This window comes from Hippoglossus hippoglossus, chromosome 23, assembly GCF_009819705.1.
Source record: "Hippoglossus hippoglossus isolate fHipHip1 chromosome 23, fHipHip1.pri, whole genome shotgun sequence".
Classification (NCBI taxonomy): Eukaryota; Metazoa; Chordata; class Actinopteri; order Pleuronectiformes; family Pleuronectidae; genus Hippoglossus; species Hippoglossus hippoglossus.
The window spans coordinates 5,985,848-6,005,729 of record NC_047173.1 but is presented as its reverse complement, the minus strand read 5'-3'; the positions used below and the strand labels follow the sequence as shown (position 1 = coordinate 6,005,729).

The 19,882-nt window shown below is 42.4% G+C and overlaps 1 protein-coding gene across 8 annotated transcripts in view; it reads left to right on the top strand.

Annotated features, from left to right (window-relative positions):
• Window positions 1-19,882, top strand: part of lrmp (lymphoid-restricted membrane protein) — a 31,850-nt gene that overhangs the window by 10,395 nt on the left and 1,573 nt on the right. For 2 of the 8 annotated variants that reach the window (XM_034578897.1, XM_034578894.1), the window contains exons 17-37: window positions 230-381; window positions 2,593-2,704; window positions 3,506-3,791; window positions 5,723-5,775; window positions 7,808-7,904; window positions 8,093-8,255; window positions 9,734-9,812; window positions 12,022-12,068; window positions 12,244-12,335; window positions 12,473-12,645; window positions 13,515-13,599; window positions 13,742-13,787; window positions 13,897-13,924; window positions 14,212-14,352; window positions 14,855-14,989; window positions 15,102-15,249; window positions 15,601-15,665; window positions 15,781-15,849; window positions 16,192-16,250; window positions 17,039-17,137; window positions 18,645-18,782. In XM_034578897.1, coding sequence (XP_034434788.1) covers window positions 230-381; window positions 2,593-2,704; window positions 3,506-3,791; window positions 5,723-5,775; window positions 7,808-7,904; window positions 8,093-8,255; window positions 9,734-9,812; window positions 12,022-12,068; window positions 12,244-12,335; window positions 12,473-12,645; window positions 13,515-13,599; window positions 13,742-13,787; window positions 13,897-13,924; window positions 14,212-14,352; window positions 14,855-14,989; window positions 15,102-15,249; window positions 15,601-15,665; window positions 15,781-15,849; window positions 16,192-16,250; window positions 17,039-17,137; window positions 18,645-18,782 — 2,267 coding nt within the window. Of the gene's footprint in view, window positions 1-229; window positions 382-2,592; window positions 2,705-3,505; window positions 3,792-5,722; window positions 5,776-7,807; window positions 7,905-8,092; window positions 8,256-9,733; window positions 9,813-12,021; window positions 12,069-12,243; window positions 12,336-12,472; window positions 12,646-13,514; window positions 13,600-13,741; window positions 13,788-13,896; window positions 13,925-14,211; window positions 14,353-14,854; window positions 14,990-15,101; window positions 15,250-15,600; window positions 15,666-15,780; window positions 15,850-16,191; window positions 16,251-17,038; window positions 17,138-18,644; window positions 18,783-19,444; window positions 19,472-19,882 lie in introns of all 8 variants that reach the window. The other 6 variants (XM_034578895.1, XM_034578896.1, XM_034578899.1 and 3 more) reach the window with 6 other exon arrangements.

The window sequence follows — 19,882 nt, the reverse complement described above, 5'->3', positions numbered from 1 at the left end:
AGCCACGTTCTTCCATACAGCAGTAAACATACCAAATGAGACAGAAATCATTAGCGGAGGGGAGCTGTACTGGCGCACGTCAGGCTTTCGCTTGGTTTTTTAAGCGAGGAAAGATTTTGTCAAATCGGTGTCAGAACTTTTCGGAGACCAACTGTTTGAGCAGTGAGTCATCGCGCTGCGTCCGTCCATCCAAGCGAGCGGCTGACCCCTTGGCCTCGTCTTCCCACAGACGGTGCAGGCCAAGCTGGATGCGAGGAGGGCGGACTGGGCCCTCAGCCTGGACCAGCTGGCCCAGTACACAGACTCCCTGGAGAAGGAGCTGATCAAAATGGCCAGTAACATGAGGAGGTCCCGCACTGAGATCCTCCACCTCTCAGTCAGGTGAGGAGATTTTTATCTGCCTGTGTATCTGTGGCTGTGTATGTGGGCAGTCAGAGGTGAGGGATGTTGTTACGACAGCAGAGGAAGATGGAGGAGAACAGAAAATGCTCTGACTCTAGTGCCGGGGAATTAAAGGCCACTGACTTTGAGGTAAGAAAATATTTTTCGAGGCAGAGTTGCTCTTGGAAACAGCGATCTCATTGGCTGAATTAAACCCCAGTGGGCAGTGCTAAGGCTTTTCTGGCTAAGTAAGGTAATGCTGAAACAAGTGAGCCAGAGGTAGATTTAAATCCTGCAATGTAATTACCCAGTGAAAAAATGCAGTCTTGGTTTAATGAGCTGTGTGGGTAAGCTAACTAGCCAGGCTGACCTTCCAAGTCCATACAAGCCTATAGCTGCCGTCATAAGCTTGTTACTGTCTGCAGAGCTTTTTTAGGGTTTTGAATGCTACATGGTGCTGAATTAATTAAGAAATCTCACTGGGCAGGGTTAATGGGGATTTTATGCAAGTGTTATATTATAAAAAATATAATAATTATAATTAATTTATGCAATTATTTCTGCCTCCAAGTTGTAGTATATTGATGAAACTATCAATCTATATTAGTAACCCCACATATGGGTTTGTTTTACTATCTTTATTCAAGAATATGCTCTTTTGATTTCATGCTTCAGATTTTTTCTTCTGCTCTAAGATTTCTTTGTGCAACAAGTCTGTCAAAATTCCCGGACCAATAGAATGACCGGTGTAGTCTTGACAAATGAAATTGTGCCGCCTTTTACTGGGTGTGTTGGGTTCACGTACGTGTGGTTACTTTAACCAGATTCATACACTCCCGCCCTCCACGGCTTTATTATTACACCAGCTTCCTGTAGTGCTTGAAGGAAGAGTCCAGCAGATCCCTGGTCAACATGGAGCAGCAAAATCAAGGAGTTCAAGTTTTTTGACATTATGGGAACCCTGTTGCCAGCAACTTTAAAAAGAAAAGAGACGCCTCCATGTTTCTCCTTTCTCTCTGTTGTTCATGGTGCAGTACAAAAAGTAATCATAACAAGGGCAGGACAATTTTATTCCTCAGTGCTCCTTGGTTGGGAAGTTGACAGATTTGTTACACAAAAAAGTCCGAGCGCAGATTAGAAATCCGAGCGCAGACGTTTCACATGCACACAGGAGAAGAGCTGAAACTGGAGCGGAGGAAATCTGCCCTAGCAACAAAATATATTAGTGCGAGCGCACAGTTTGAGCACAAGCATGGCAAGTGTAAGTACAAGTAGGGGCTATTTGAGTGCAAGCGTAGGGTTTTGAGTGAGAGCATCTGATCGTAAAATCAAAAAGTCCTGCTCTCAAACTGAAAGACCACCTCTCGAAGTAAATCAGTAAAAAAAAACATACACACACAACTTAATGTCAGACCTGTGTGTGTGTGTGTGTGTGTGTGTGTGTGTGTGTGTGTCCCTGCTCTCTGCTGCTCTGTCTCAGTTGGCTGCTCAGTTGTACTGAGTGGGGGAAAGATCCGTCAATCATCCTGACCTCAATGACCTTAAAGGGACCATTTCATGAGGCCATTTCTGGACTCCAGTCTGTGTGTGGATAGTTCTCCCTGTCCTGTGTGTGTGTGTGTGTGTCTGTTTGTACGTGTGTGCATGGAGACGGACATCCCCTTCAGATATATAATAGAGCTGACGTGGTGCGGTATCAGACGAGAGAGGGAGACCTGGTCAGGCTTTTCAGCTGGGATTTACTGGTGCTCAGTTGCCAGGGTGAACTCATATTGTTTTGGGGGGAAAAAAAGTGAAGAGGGCTCATTGTAAGTGTGTTTCTACCTCGGGCTCATGAGTGTCTGGGATAATACAGACTGTTCAGAGTAAGACTGGACTGTAGGACAGGGAAAGGATTAGGATGTTGTCAGGTCACATTGGTGTAGTCTGAGATTGGACGTGCAGGTAGTGAGTGGATCTGAGAAACTGAAGTAGGAAGGAATCGATACCGGGCCAGTCGGAGAACTGGCGCTGGTCACCCTGGGCAACAGAATGGGACACTGCATGGGCCTGCGGATTGGGTACAGTATGTCCACTGTGCTATCTTGCAGGATCTCTGTGCATGCCATTTTCTAAGTTTGTGGACAGTTAAGACTGTTGTTCGTCACCTTAACTAACTAATCATCCTCCAGCAGTTTTTTATTTACCGTGATTTTGTGTCATTGTCCGCAGGGTGCAGGAGCAGGAGAACCAGAAGCGGCAGCTGTGTGAGGAGCTGGATCAGCTGAAGACGCCCCAGGACAGCAGAGAGGCCTCATGCCAGACGCCTGCACCAGAGGAAGAGGTCAGAGAGAAAGGAAGGAACCATTTTCTAACACGCACAACTCAAATCTTATCTTTTAGTCTCAATCTGTAGTCCGTTTACATTGTTAGTAGGATACTAAATGAAATGTGCACCTACTGGGAGGTCAACTTGTTTGCTTACAGCAATCCTTCCTTGGATTTTACTTTAAATCCATCATATTAGGTTTTTGATACTTTTTTAAAAAATTCATATGAATGATTTGTATGTATATAATTCAGTTACCAAAATAGAATAATTTGACGTTTGCTTGGAAAGCAGTGCCAGAGTTCATACTGTATTCACACACACACACTCACACACGGAATCAGATGCGACCTCACGCCTACCAGTTGCACAAATGCACTTGAACATTTCCATTACAATGGTATTGTTTTTACTGCAAAGCATAATGAGCTTTGTGCGGAGGTGGATAAATCTGCATACTGTAACCAGGCTGTCCTTCTGTCCTTTACAAATATCACAGTTCTGCTTGTAAAGGGATTTATTCATTATATTTCCGGTACAGGAAAAAAGCTACTGCAGTAAAATTTCGAAGGTTTTATTCGTGCACACAAAAGCCTTTCACTGCCTCGGAAAACATTTTTTAAACTGCAAGTTCCCTTTTGTTTTTGTATATTTTCATGACAGCTTTGTTAATTAGTGTTTAATAATGTGATGTTTTTGTAAGGCCAGCTCAAGTCAAATTTCTAACTTCAACCATGGATTTTTACAAGATTTATTACTTTGCCAGGTTTTTTTCCATCTCACTTGTGCATTCGTTTTTCATCGGTTTCTTTTAAGCCTGGAGATGGAGATGGAGACCTGGACTGGGACGAGGAGTTCGCCCTTCAAGACTTTTTAAAGAACGAGCTGGCGGAGAAGAACTGCCGGATGCAGGATGGGCAAGCAGATGGCAGGCCTGAGGAAACAGGGGATAAAGTGACGGACAGAGGGGAAGAGGAGGAAGGGGACGAGAGGTGGATGGTGGTGGACACAGTGGTGGAGGGAGAGATCAGGGACACGTCGACTCCTCTGTCCGTCCTCTCTGGGGAGACCCGGCCCGGGCAGAGCTTGGAAGAGAGCCAAGGTGAGTGCTAACACCAAAATGGATGTTACAGCCACCAGACAACCAACAACTCTGGTGTTCAATAACTTGGTGGCACAAATGACACAAAAAAAATAATAATTCTGCGCTTCCCACTGAATTGATTCAGTATATTGCAGTAGCGTGGGGGCACCTGCACACACATGAAGTTCGTTCTAAATTGCAACAGAGGCCAAGAGAGCCACAGTGTAGAGAGTGAAGTAGAAGTTCTCCCGTGTGCGAGATAGACGCAGCTGACACTATGAGGTCTGGCCGTCTGCGTGGATGGTAAAAACTTTACGGCTGATAGAGCAAGCGAGGTAGAGGCAGAGCGAGCATGAGGTGATACAGGGAATCTATGAAGTGAGTTATTATGAAAGGTGTCAGTGTTTGGTTCGTTATGAAACAGTCTTCATAATTAATGCTGCTTCACTCAGTTTACTGGAATTCTTCAGTGTAGCTGAGCTAATTACCATTTTGCTTTAACAGATTAAATGTTCTGAATAATGACAGGGGAAGTTGGAAACTCTTCCTTTTTAATAAGGACACTTAAATATCCATCATACACCAGAATTAGCATGTAGCTGATTGGAACATCCTAAGCAGGAAGCCAGGGCTAAATATAGTTTAATCATTTTCTGGCCCTGTCGTGACAGCGGTTGCTCACCAGGCTCAGAGCTCTGGATCAAACTCAGCAGGATTAACAGTAAAAATAAGCCTTGAACCAACCTCATGCAACAAGGATGTGCGCTAATACCACGTCCAGCGTCTTCTAACCAGGAGGATATCGCATAATTAGTTCATTTTAATAGAAAAACTGAAGAAAAATACATTTAATGATCACAGAAACTACAGTTTTATACATTAAAACTGAGCATCTCAAACAAGATTTATTGTTTTATATATATTTTTTTTTACTTAAACATTGCAAATATGATGTTTTCAACATTTTCTTTGATTTCTCAGAGAAAGCTTCATGGATATTGATGAAACAAATCAGGCATGTGTAGGGGACTGTGTGCAATTTGCTGCAGATCCATGTAAAGATCCAGAGTGAATTCCTAAGAGGACTTTTGGGTTCTACAAGTCTTCCTTACTCTTCTTACTTAAGTTCTTTGCTTTGAAATCAAAATGTAAACTTTTAATGTAAAACCAACTTGTCAAACATGTCATTATTTCACTTGTCCAGCATCAAGCTGCAGGTGTTATAATGTCTTACAAAGTCCTTCACAAGATGAACTTTACTGGTGGGCAACATCTTATAGACGCCATTATTGTCTTTGTGTGTGTGTGTGTGTGTGTGTGTGTGTGTGTGTGTGTGTGTGTGTGAGAGTGGATTCCCACCCCCCTGTAATCCACAGCAGTCACAGGGCACTCAGCCACCCTTGAAGCACCAGATCAGTACACACACACACACACTCGCTCTCTGTAAGGACACACACACTCTGAGGCCCTCGGAAGGAGACCCCTGCCTTCTATGGTTGTTGTGGCCCTGGGCGTCTAGAGGTTGTGTGTGAGAGCAAGTGTGAGTGTGCGCAGGTCTCCACACAATACGTGAAATCCCCTCTTCCTCGAGGTCCTTCTATGGCCAGGTGTAAGAGCGGTCTGAGTCCATGAAGTGAGCTCAGTAATCCCCCATTCCTCTGCCTGCATGAGTGGCTGGCAGGCAGAGAGACAGACCGACGAGAGGATGTGGTCACTAATGCCACCTCAGCCATGCATGATATTTCATCCCCTCCCTCACAACGATGCCTTGCATGATGTACAGCCTGACCTTTTATGGTATAAAGGTGGGGTTGCCTTTTGGCTGTATATTATCACTTGTAGATTAGACAAGAATTTGGTTTTATGATCAGATTTATTTCCCCCCCTGGGCCTCATCTCTCCTCCATTAATTTCATTCCTGATAATTCTCTTGTTCTTCATCTTTGCAGACACTGCAGCCTGCACCGAGTCAGAGGCGGAGGTGAACTCTCAATCTTTGCAGGTAAATTCAAGTGTAAAGTGATCCCTTATGTAAAGTGTAAGCCAGGGGCGGATCTAGGAATTTTCAGGGTTCCATAAAGGAAGGCCAATTATATTTCCAACAAACATGCACAATTCCTGATTTAAAGAAGGTGCACATTTAAGTAATTTCTTGTTTACTGTAAGCTCTTTAGCTTTGAGCAAAGTTGTTCCTTGTGTTTTATCAAAAAAGCTTAGATAATGAAAATTTCCTAACAAATTGTCGTATTTGTTGTTAGTAAGTGACCAATCAGATTTCAGATAAGTAAAAGCGAAGTTGAACATAAATTGCACACAATGATCATAGATAAATATAACTGTAATGACATGTGTGTTGTATATATCATACTGCAGAAGTTGACTGTAATCTATAGAGTAGCCAGGATTTCAACAGAAAAGTGACAAAATGACGTGTTGACACCACAAAGGATCACTTTTGTCTGAGCTGCACAGAGGAGATGAGACTCCCACTGAACCGCAGCTCTGTGGAGGTTACAGATGAAGCAAGTGACAATTTGCTCTTTAGAATTCTCTCTGAAAACTGGCTAATGTGGCTTATAGAAGGAAATAAGTCCGCCCCCTCTGAACCTGAACAACCACTGCTGATGTTCTGTTGCGCTAGACGCTGAGTCACGAGCTGCTCACAGACTGACAGTGTATGTGGAGAGTGCTGGTCTGATGCTCAGCTTACCTTCCTTGTTTTCGTAAAGTTAGGAAATGTTTGGTAAGCAGATCTTTTGTCATTTCGAGAATATGACCTAACACATACTGTGTAGTTGCGGTAAGGAAGCAGGAAGTCGAGGGGGAATTCAAATGACACGTTTCACGTTAGTATAAATGTTTTAGACTTTCAGTTGAAGTGTGTGAAATATATGTGGAATAATTTTATCCGATCTATCAATGCATCCACACACACAGACACACACCAAAGTTGAAAATTAGCTTGAAACGTTCCTGATATTGTTAACCACATCGCCACAGTGTGACATGACACTTTTTTCACTCTTGTGTTGATGCTGTGACCCTTTTGCCAACTCTTCCTGTTAGTGCAGTCAAGGACGCTCTTGCATATTTAATGTCAGAGTGTGGGAATCACATGATCAACAGGGAGGGCTTTAAAAAAAAAGGTTCAGCCACTCTACCATCTCATCTGTCATCTGCAAATGTATTCTCATACAACGCTCAAATTAATGGGGAGCAATGACTGCCTGGAAGGTAGGAGAACTCTAATACCATCTCCAATTATGTGTCTGATATTTTTTCTTTTCTTAAAATAACTTAAATGCACAACATAATGTTCGACATTACAGACATGATGCTCTCATTGCCTCTCTGTCACCCTCCTCCCTCAGCTTGTGCTCTGTCTTTTTCTCCTTTTGTCATTTGCCTAACAAATAGCTCTTCAGAGATAATTATTCACAGGCTGCTCACAGGCAGCCGAGTGCATTCTAGTGCATCTGCGTCCTTATTTACTATTCTAATAGTTATAAACCTCAAAGATCCCACGGAGGTAAAAGGGAAAAGGACTTGCTGGTAAAATATTGTGCTACTGCATTTCCAAAAAATAGGTTTCAAATGAATTCTGCAGCAAATACTCATCCAGTATAAGCACTGAACTGCACATTAGAGCAATAGACTTGTCCTGTCAATTTCTGATCCTGGATGTTTTACAATCTGCTCACCTGCAGTCCTCTGGGTTTTATCTCATGCCTCCAATGTTTTTAAGATAAATTTAAACATTTCTACAGTCACTGAAAGTTTGGTTTTGAATTCCTATGAAGATGGCAGTAATTGCAGGGGGTCTTTGCAACAATCCCTCACCAACGGGCGCATGCTTAGTGCTGCCTGTCAGCTGTTAAAATGTGGCTTCTTTTGCGATCCTTCTCAAAGGTTTGTTTATACTGACTGGTCGGGGGCCTACTGTTTGGTGCATGGCTGATAATGTGTGTTGCTTATTTGACCTGTTCACCCCTTTCCTTGTTTGAACATTTATCGTTTTATTTCTGTGTTTTCAGGAAGAGGCAGCAGTGCTATTAGGCGCCCACTCACAAGCTGTCAGCATCAGACACCCAGAGGCGGATGCTCTCCCTGCTCCGTCCCACTCGGAGAACAGTAAGTCCTCCGCCTCCCTCTATCTCTCTGCGTAGCTGGATCACTCACTTTCTATCTTTCCATTTCTTCTCCCACTACTGTCAGCTAATCTATGGCTTCACATTTTGCATCTGAAATGCAGAGTGAGTCGTGTGCTGAATAGGACAAGAGAAAACTTCCCTTAGGAACATTTTCTACTGTCTCACCAGATGCAGACGTCTCTGAAGCTGCCGAGTCTCCCTCCGAAAATGTAAGCAGCTCACCTGAACAGGATCAAACTGTCACACCTGGTCAGACCCCTCCCACAGCAGCGGAGATGGTTTCCCCTGACAACACATCTCCTGGACCAGAGACCGTTACCGCTAATGAGAGGTAAACAACAGAAATAGATATTGTATTTGATGGCCTGGGCATATTATCAGTACTTTGCAAACTTGCATTTTGAGAAAACCTCTCGCGCAGTCCTTTCTTTCACACCAGACATTTTGACACGTCACAGTAGAAAAAGCACAGGTGAAAGTTCAGGTGTCCCAGTAGGACATGATAGTGACGGTGACCCACCGTGCACAACACCAGGAATTTAGCCATCATTAATTGTATTATTTATACCTGTGCTCGTTCCACTATAGCTGAGGAACCTTTGCAGGAAATCTGTGTAATTCCAACTCAGGGACCAGGGTCTAAATTAGTCTTTTTACTTTAGTATAGGAACTTGAACTTGCCTGGTTGGTCGAGATCTCCAGCATTTCATTTTAGCGTTAGGTCAATCCCCACCTAGAATTTAGGGTGTTTTGGGTGTCTCTTTTCTAAATAACAGTAGCACGATTCAAATCTCTATGTTTACCGTTTGTAGTGCTGCTCGATTTATATAGCCTCCATCACTGTTGTGTAGTTGTCTGAATTTCCGCCACCTGGTGGACTGGACTAGAAAGCTTGTTTTAGCCATTTGTTGTCCATATGTCAGCATGGGGCTAATTCGCCTGCTCTGCCCAGGTCTTTAAATGGCTTTGGAAATGCAGGGGAGAAGTGGTCTGCAGGAATCTTTATATTTCATTTAAAAAAAAAGTTTGTGGGACTAAAGGTTTCAGCTATATTTGGTCAAAACACTGATTATGAGATGTCAAAATTTCTGCTGTGAAAAAACCCTGTTGGCATTTTAGCACTGCCACTAGGAGATGCTTAAGTTTGGAATGTAAACTTTTTCGGGAGAGCTAGAGATGCTATTTTTTCACATGACACATTTAGCATAATTATATATGACTGACGTAATATGACTCCCAGACTCCTAAATAGTACTGAGAGGTTGATTTAAATGAGCAGCACACAACCGCTATGACCTGTTTGTACATTTGTGTTAAGTCTCTTCTTTCCAGGAGAAACTTTGTCAACAGACACACCTGTTGGTTTTTGGATTAGCAACTTGGTCCCAACTGAGAGACACGAAACCGAAGTTTCCATTGACTTTAACACACAACCTCACCCAGCATCCTGGGTTTACCCTCAGAGCAATATACACAATCTCTGCTAGACTTTTAGTTGCAATCCCTCATCCACATCAAGTTGAAGCATTTCACTGAGTTTTGTCATTTCCCTGTGGCTCAGTCCACATTTGATAGTCAAATGGGGTTTTTTTTCTCGCTGTGGGAGGAGTGTGCCAGATCATTAGCGCCTCTGCCTCTTTGCATAGGCACAGTGTACCGACAAATGGACTAGAGCTGTTCCTTATCGCACTCTCTCTGTCCTATTGTGATATAGCTTTGAGTTATCACCTAGCAAGTAAGCGTATAAATGAAGGATGAGAAAAAGGATAGTGCTTGACAGTTGACCTTTGACCTTTCACTTGGGTTCAGCACCCAGCCGACCCGTGAGGACCAGGAGAAGAAAGGCGAGGCGGACTCGAGCACCGGAGACAACATGAGCTGTGTTCAGGTTAGTACCAGAGGAGAAGTACAGCTTCCTCAATTCTCTGCAACACCAGCTCCTCACAGCTTCCTCTTTTCTCATCCCTCTCTTTCTGTTTCTCTATGCAACTTCATGTACGTTATAAATAGTGACTTGTCTGTATTAATATAGAACATTTCTACTCTTGATGGCCGCTTAAGAGAGAGAGAGGGGTGTACAAAAAGTAGGGTAAAGATGAGAGAATTGACTACTGTAATTAGTTAAAAATTATAAATCAAAAATACCTATACAACATGAGATCAAATTCAAAACAGTATCAAACAGACATCTTCACATTTAAGCAGGTTACACCAGCAAAGGTTCGATATTTTTCCTTGATAAGTGACTTAAAAATGATTTTCAATTAGTCTTATTAACTGAGCATTTGTGATTAATAACAGAAAAGGCTGGAGAATTTAACAAAAAGATGACGAGCATGTTCCACAGCCCATTAGCGAAGGCCTGGACTCACTGGGTCCGTCTTTTCTGTCCGTGTGGACCAATTAGTGTTTACAATGAGTTGCTTTGATGCCTGCTCTGTACAATAAGCTTTTGGTGATGATGCCCAGCCTCAGATCGGCTCACTGTGTTTTCATGTCAGAACTGAGAGAGGTTTTTGTTGGCTCACTTGTGCAGTGGTGCCGTTGCACCACAGTCAAGCTTTGTGTCCCACTGAGACATCGATCGGCTTGTTTTTATTTAGTCTCCTTCCTGCTGGTGTCATGCAGGCCCCCCAACCAACCCCCACTGAGAGATGGTCTGAATGGAGCCAAAACAGACAGAATCCGATCCTGTGGGTGTCAACGAAATGCGCTTTGACACTCTCAGAAACCTTTTTTAAAACTGGGTTTCAGCCAAATCAGAGTGTTTTTGATGATTCAGAAGAAGCTCCTGTGTTTAATCTGTTAGGAAATAGGAGTTGAGTTTATTTTATGTTTATTTTTTAATTATTCACCTCCAACATCTATAGACTGTGTAGGGATCACCTTGCAGAGGACCTGGAGGCTGGAGGTATGGCCTATGAAGTATTGATTTTGGTTCATGTGTACATTTTGGAGCCTATAGTAAGGATTTCCCTTTAGATTAATGAAATTGAATGAAATGAACCTGCTGCTGGGCTGTTATGTGGTGAAGATAACTTGGCTCATTGAAATGGGCTGCAGGACAAATACAGCAGAGTATCATCAGCATAGCAATGAAAGGGAATTTTGTGCTGTGTAATTTGCCCAAAGGGTGGAAATAAAAAGGGAAATAAAATGTGTCCTAGAACGGAACCTTGAGGCGCCTCGTACGCAGACATTGCTTAAGGAGGCACAGACATCAACAGACACAATAAATCTTATGTCAGAATAGCATGAGCAAATCACTGGAGGCCAGTCCCAGAGATATCAACCCATGTTCTCAACCAGTAACATCTAACGTGTCACAGATTATGATTGTGGAGGCCTAAAATTATAGTATAGTTTTGAAGAGTACGAGGATTGGCATTGAAATTCACTAGACTTTGAAGGACTAGATGATTCCCCTGGAGGAATGTTAAGTCGTGAATAAATTAAGTGTCGGGTGTAAGTGTTGCTGCTTTTCAAAGTAAAGGTAACTGAGCAGCAGCCAGTTTTATTTAGCCTCATTGTTGCTTTGGCATTTTGTATTCAGGGAAATGATAAGGTCGCTCTCTCCTGTTGTTGTGCGGTGACAAAACGGATATTATGTACAGTTCTTACACAATATCCCGTTGCATTACTCAGAGCACTCATCTTCTTCCATTGTGTGCTTATGTATGTGTTTTCACACGACTGTGTATGCAGGCAGTCCACCTCCACTACTTAGCACTGTGCCAGTGTTAACGTGTTCTCTGAGCACCCTTCTCATCAACACACACACACACACACACACACACACACACAAACATGCACACGCACATTTACTCACAGAGCTGCAGGGCTCTCCATGAAGCTTCATATTATATAAGGAATCAGTCCAGTCTTTTCCTCCGCACTCTGTGCAGCTTAGATAGCTTTTCACTACCATGGGACAGGTACGCTACATGCATATGACCGTATGTGTACATGTACTTTCTTTTTATTTTAATCATTGACCATTTCTTGTAATTTGCCACAGAAAACATGTGCTGCAAGGCCACCTGTCTTTTTCTCACCCCCTCCCTCCTTCTCATCCCTTTTACTTTTGTCCATGTCAGAGCCTGAGCCAGGACCAGCTGGCAGACAGATCGACAGCGGAGGACAGGTGAGTGATTGAATATCAATTGTTTGCGCGAGTGACCTTTTGAACTCTCAGGGTTCAATTCCAACCGAGTCAGTAATTCCTGAAGATTTGGGGGGATTTCTACCATGAATAGCAACCGTTTCTTTGTAGACGTTAAGATTTGGATTTGTTTTTTAATAAATGTGGTGTTTTCCAGCACGAGCCTACTACCTGTGTTGGTGGAGGAGGAGGAGGAGAGTGTGCAGGAGAGTACAGCCGAGGCTTCAACAGTAGCGGTCAGCATGGAAGGTAGGACGAAAAAACCAAATCTGTGCGTGTGAAGGAGATGAAGAGAGAATCTTGATATTTCCAAGCTGCTTGTTTGTTTGTGCAGTCTTCTATCTACGTGTAACTCTGACCACCCACACACCCACTCCTCCCTCCAGGGACGGACCGACTCGACTGCACCAACTCATCCAACAGCAGCTCTCCTCAGTCGGGAGCGGCCCTAACACACGCCACCCAATCGGGGAGCGGCACGGGCAGCGTGACCTCTGACCTCGGCCAATCGGAGGATAATGCAGCCATAAAGGACTGTGGCAAAAATAAGAGGGAACTGGTAAGACCTGCTCTACTCCCACTTCAATCTCTACAGAGTTCTTAATAAGGTATTGCTTTTATGTAGAATAGATTTTGATATGCAATCAATTTTACTATATAGTTGTAAACAGGGTTTTTAATAAATGTAGTCATAGGTCTCTTCATCTGATAGTTAGTTTATCATTTTATGTTTTTTTCCTCTTTTATTTTTGTTTTCAATATTTATGGAAATGCCAGGATATATGTAATACAAGCAATACATTATAGAGTGTTTTAGAAATTATTTATTTTCAATTCAATTGTATTTAGAGAAAATTCCACTTAGGAAAACACATGGACATGAACAAAAATAACCTATTTTACTTGTTTTTTTGCTTTAGGCTGTAACTTGAAAATGTCAAACTTTCTTAAAACCCAAAATGTATTGTTTATTCATTGTTATTCTTAGTTTAAGCAAAGGTTAGGTTCAAACTTAAATAAAATATAATGCCATGTTCATGATGTCATCGAGACTAAAGTTCTCTGTCAATATTGATTTTGGCGCCTTGGCCTCCTCATTCATCATGACATTGTGACCTGAACAGAAATGCTGTCTTTCCAGCTATGTGAGTGTGTCCGTGTCCGTGTGCATGTGTGTGTGTGCACTTGTGTATATGAGAGCGAGCTGGAGGAAGGGACATCTTCATTTTACCTCCACTAAAGAATGTTGAATGAGAAGACAGGGAGCCAGTTTAGGGAGCTATATGGCTTTTTAATAGATTATTAGATTATTAATAATAATAGATTATTATTTAGATGAATGTTAAAATGGAGGGATTAGAGTTGAGAGGAGAGCGGGAGGCGGAGAAGGAGCAGGGAGAGGCAGTAACATTTGTCCGGACCCTGCAGGAGGTGTCACGCAGCATGGAGGCCATCGAGGAGCAGAAGGTTCTGGAGGACCACAGTGAGACCGGCAAGACCGATGGGAAGAAAAGTATGTGTGATACATTCATGTTTTATACTACATTACTAATACACATTTCAATATTATTTACTTTCTTTCCTTTGATGCAAACTTGAATTTGGTTGGATATTTGTCGTGCCATTATTCATCTCCTGGTCATTTCCCTCTTAAGCTGAAACATCCATGACCTCTGGCGCCTTGAAAGACGGCAGGATCAGGTGAGACACCAAATGATCATATTAACACATCTTCATATTTAAATCCATAATTATCAATGTGCTTATAGGTTGTGTCACAGAGTCCTAACTGTTTTGTCTTTATCTGCAGCCTGTCACCCAATGACAAAGAGATTGAGGTATGTCTTCCATTGGATCTTGTTTTCTATATAAATATATAATAATAGATAACAAAGAAGTTGACAAAACTGATTGATAATTTTGAAAGTGTAACTATTCAAAGTTAACACCAGAGGGTTTTCTATGAAGTGTTGGGTAAAATGTATAATTTATCTGTTGCAACTTTTCTGCCAGAATAGTAATATTGGTTTCGAGTGGGGTATCCTAATCTATTTGTTTAGCAATTAGCTCCAAGCCAAAATGTTTAAAAGTCGAGCACGCTCACCCAAAACTGTTGTGTTTTCAGGCGGAGTTCCAGCGTCTGGCGTTGGGCTTCAAGTGCGACATGTTCACGATGGAGAAGAGACTGCGGCTGGAGGAGCGGTCACGTGACCTGGCTGAGGAGAACGTCCGCAGAGAGGTGTCCAGCTGCCAGGGGTTACTGCAGGTCAGTGTGTGTGTGTGTGACGGTCCTGCCCTCTGACGATGGAGTTACCTACTTAACTTTATATCTTTTTTAAAAACATTTTATTGTGCTCACCTAGCAGTGTGGCCTACGCACTTAATGTGTGTGGTGCTTATGTGCAACTTTATAATTTGACCTGCACACATTTCTATTTATTTGTTTAAATGCTAGAAACATGCAGAACAGGAACACAACATGTTTTGTCTTTATTCATTGTGGTAATTGTGGATTCATGTGGTGAAACTCACATTCGAGTTTTAGATCATTAGACTGCTGTTCTTACGAAACAAAAGTCGGTGACTATCATAGAAGAGTTGTCCCACATAAATAATAGTAATAATAAATAATGAATACGTTTGAGTTGTTGACTATCAGTGGAAACTAAAAAAAGAATAAAACTTCCACAAAATCATGTCTGCATCAGGTGCAGTCTTTCATTTTCTCTCTTGGCCTTTCTCTTTCCATACCTCACTGTTCCTCCCAGGCTTTGACTCCTCTGTGTGAGGATGACAACCAGTCCATGGAGATCATCCTGAGACTCCAGAAGAACCTGGACATCCTCATCCAGTCCATGACCAGGGTGTCCAGTCGCTCGGAGATGCTCGGAGCTATTCACCAGGTGGGGCGTGGTGGACAACTACCACAAATCAATGAAACTGCCATGTCTTCACACTAGGATCATTTTGATTCTGCTAATTCACTGGTGTCTCGTGTGTGTGTGTGGGTGTCAGGAGAGTCGTATTGGGAAGGCCGTGGAGGTGATGATCCAGCACGTGGAGAACCTGAGGAGGATGTACACGAAGGAGCACGCCGAGCTGCTGGAACTGAGAGAGACGCTCATGCAGAACGAGAGGTCGTTCGGATCACAAACTGAAAGAGGTTGGAAGTGTTGTACACACACAAACACACACATATATGTAAATACATTATACCACATGTTTTTAAACTTGTGTTACAATCAATTTCTAGTAGTTTGAGTTGATATTCAATATCTTAAATTTGATGATTCTTGTACTAAATACCAAGTAGTCTTCAGGTCTTAAAATGGATTGTTACCTGAATTACTAAAGGTGGAGCCTCCACATTTGCATTGGACTGATTAGCATTAGAATAAATCCACCAGACTAAACCTGTATCACTTAACTCTGCTGTATAGATGTCTTTCATATACAGTGTGTGTGTAGATATGTGATGAACACACAAACACACACACATGTACATACTAAGCAGCCAGTGTGTTGCTCTCTCCAGACGATTTCCGTGGCAGGGGTAAGACGACATCACAGTACTACAAGGTGAGCGCTGCATGATCTCATTTTACTTTCATTACTTATTATTTATGTTGACTCCATGTGTAAATTGTGTGGTGTGTGTGTGTGTGTGTTTTTCTTCCCATGGATCCCCTCACAGCCATCAACCCGCCGGGTCAGCATAGCAGCGATCCCTCGCACTGGTGGAGGCAACATGCACTTTGACATGGTGAGGATGAAACTCTACTTTAATATCGCACATTTATTGACTGACAGGCTTTTCTCGTCTCCACTTGACTGTAGGTTTCATAATTCTGATGTTTTACCTACATTTACATAATGTCATGCATGGACACATGAAAGATTGTCAGATTGTAGTGAAACCACAAATTTGAAGTCTCAAAGCGGAAATCCTGAATGTGTGAACTTTAGTATTGGGCTAGTTGCTGTAGTAGAGAATTATGAATCCAGAGTTGAGTATGATGAAATATCCATGTAGGTCAGAAATGTTCCTCATCGTGTTTTACCGTTTTTGTTTTCACGACTCAAACTGTCTGATTTCTGAACACAGTCCAAAACACAAGACGGTTCAGAGGCTGAAACAGAGAGACTGACCAGGAGATCCCCGTGGTAGGTGTTAGTTCTTGTCTTCATGTTACATTTGCTGTAACATTGTTATATTTCATGTCTGCGTGTTTATGGAGAACCACAAGGGGCTCACAAATAGTAATGAGGCATTTAATCAATTTATACATTGTTTATTTAAAGATAATACATTGATCTGTTAGTAATGTCAACATTACAACGTATTTAATTGTTTTTAATGAGGAATCATCAAAATTTCTAAATACTTTAAATAAAAAACAAAACAGTTAATAAGTACATAATTTAAAAATACATCAATGAATTCATAAACTAATGTAATTTAATGGATTCACACATTGAATTAAGAAGAGATATTTTTTTAACAGCGATCTAAAATGGAAATGTGCTTTCCAATTTGCATTTTTGTTTCCGCGCTGCTTTTCCTATTAGCTTTTTGATTAGTTTAGTCATTTAACTTCTCATTTCAGACTGACCTTTTACTGTAAACTTTCTGGGTTAGGGTTTATCGATGTCTCATTTATGATTAATAGTTTGTATTTATCTATTGTTTATTTATTAACGTATACATTCGCAAACTATTTTATTGTTTGCATTTTTGCTGTATAAATGTTAGATAATTAAATGCTTTATTACCATTTCTGTGACATGTGACACTCCATATATGTGAAGGGGATTGAGGTTACAGGAAGAGGACTGTTTAAAGTGTGGCCAGCTGTTGGCTGTGGTGGTTTGAGTCAAGCCACAGAGGTTTGCTGCACTGTGACATGAGGGTGGTTGTTGTTGTGCACCTATGTGATAACGGTGGTTTCCAGGAACGTGGCAGGGAAGAGCACGGCGCGTCCCCCACTAAAGCGCTTTGTTAGCTCTGCGGCCTGGGTTGACACTGAAGAGCCCGCTCTCATGATGAAGGGGTAAGAAATGCTTAGGAGGAGGACGCCACGCTGGCTGTGTCGCACAGTCACGTTCACGGCGGACACAGATGCATAAAGACAGCAGCGTTACGGAGTCACGTCATGACTGTACTTATGATGGTGGAGTATACTGGGGCCATTGCAGTAGATGTTACAGGGAATCCTTTTTTTCATCAAAGTTAAAATACAAACTTTTCAAATCGACCTTGAAACCAACTTCAGTCTTTCCTAAAGAAAGATGGCCCCACGCACAAAATTCAAAGTGACTGTGTGGAGTAATAATGTGGGAGCAAACTCAAAAAACTGCAGTGTTGTCCTTTGAATCAAAGAAAAATCCGTGGTGACATCAAACCACAGGGCAGCCATCTTTATTGCATCCGGTCCATCTTTGCATGGTGAAGTGCTTGTCAAGAGCTTACGTCCGTTTTTTACTTTCCCATATGTCATGGCACCATATGCTTTCAAATGTTTGGACTGTGAAAGTAGATTTTGTCCTGTTTGATGAGCTAAGCTACATGTGAAGCTTAGATTATATGAATTAAACACTTTTAAAGTTCTCCAAATATCTGAAAGGTCGTGAACTTGCTTTGTGGGTTCATGATATAATATTGGAGCATGTATTTAGCATGTGTTGTGTATGTTGCATGAAATAATTTGAAAGATAATTTTATCAGGAGCTTTAAAAAACGTTGTGTACAGTAGGTGCATTTAAAGCAACACTAGATTCAAGATTCAAGCACTATGCAACTTACATTAGTTTGGTGGTACACTGACTTGGATTTGTCCACGATGGACGAAATGACAGCTCCCCAAAAGTTAAGCCAGAGCATCTTGATCGCCTCCTGGTGGCTGGCTGCAGTAAAGGTCATAAACCCTGTCTCTTCTATTTTGGTGGATGGGATGTGGACTAAACTAAAACATACACATCAACCCCCGATACAGAAGCTCCATTCCCGATCACTACTGTGCAGACTGGCTGATATTCGAAGCTTAAATAGTCAAAAGCATGAACAGCAAGTTCAAGAGTAATGCTGAATTGCAAATCGGTAAAAAAGACTTAAGTTACAAAAAAAAACGTTTATCTCCAATACTCAACGAGGAAAATTAAAATATGAAGAATTCTAAACAAAGTTTGGTGTATTTGTTACAGCTGCAGCTTTTCTGATTCAGGAGGCCGGGTATCATGGGTAATATCCATCATTCAGCTGTGTCTCAGACCAGTGAATGGGACGACACAGTCAGAGCCCCGCTCAACACATTTATAGGATTTGTTGTCAGTCACCTCATGAGGCTACAGAGGGGGGCGCTGTTTCTCAGTAATAGTCACATAGTGTTGCTTTAAATCGGCTGAAATGTCAGTGTCTGCATCTTGTCTTGTTTGTGTTGGCTGCATATTTATGGATTGTGCACATACAGAGTGGGGTTTGGTTATGTATCCATGCTTGTACTTGAATGTGCAACTGTAACAGTGTGTTTGTGTGAACGCCTGACCCACGCGTGCCCACAGGACGGCCTGCGACAACACCGACTGGCAGTCGGAGGACGAGCAGCAGCAGCAGAAGGAGGAGCCTGTGGCAGAGAGGAGGAGGTCCAGCCTCAGTGAGCTGGGCAGCATAATCACCTCCTTCATTCTGCCCCTCAAGACGTTAGTCCAACCAAAATAGCCACAACTAGCCTACTGCAGCACCACTTCCTGCCAGCAAAGACAAGAGGCCTGGTGCATAGTGGAAGAGTTCATCATTTAGCTGAGGTTCCATTAGCTGCACACTCACATTGTCATTTTTGGCATTAAATGAGCCATTGTAGCTGTCCCTGCTCATGCCAACTACTCAATCAAACCTTACACTGATGTGTTTGTATCATATCCTGTAGTTAGAAGTGTGCTGAGCATGTGGAACCTCCTAAGTGATGAAAGTATTTCATTACACAGGTCTGCGCTGGACTAGCTTCTTCTTTGCTCCAGGGCCTCGGCGGCTTTCAATCATGTTTACAGAGCGTTTTCACTGTGAGGTTCAGAAATGAATCCTCTCCTTCAGCTGCTAACTGACTCTGGATCAGCGGAAATTATATCAGAAGCTTTGTGATTTCATGCATGGGTCTCATTTTCTGACTTGCACGGTGCAAAGCATCGAATTTTACTGGGCTTTGTCTTCTGTCATTTACTAACATGTCCGTGCACTTTAATTTGAAACGCTGCACTCTGATCATTGTTTTTATGTGTTTGGGGCAACTGAGCATTTTGTGTAAGCGGATCCTGTCTCAATCTGAGCTCTCCTTTCCTTCTCTTTCTCCCTCAACGTGGCTCAGGAGTCAGGATGAGCTGTTTGTCATGCTGTAAGTGTGTGGGACAGAGAACCCAAAGTGGGAAGTGCTTGTGAATTCTGTCTTTTAGAAGGAGAAAACAATAAATGCATGCAAAAGGCCTGTTCTCAGGTAGGCGTGCCAGTCAAAGGCCACCCGCAGCCTCGCACTGACTCATCAGGACTGTGAAGTGTTTTGAAGCAGCACTCCTACTGTTGACATATTCCTGGCCAAAATAATCTGCTGCCTTTTGCCTAACCAGTCATCGCTCATCTGCACCTGCCTGCCTTTACCTGCTCTCCTGACAGCTTTTTCTTTACGCTGATGAAGATGATATGAATGGTTTGGGATATTTAACGCTGTTTGAGACGGGTGAAAAGATTCACTGTGTATCCAAAGGCAACCCTAGATTGCACCGAGCAGCAGCTAATTCACTCGCTGACA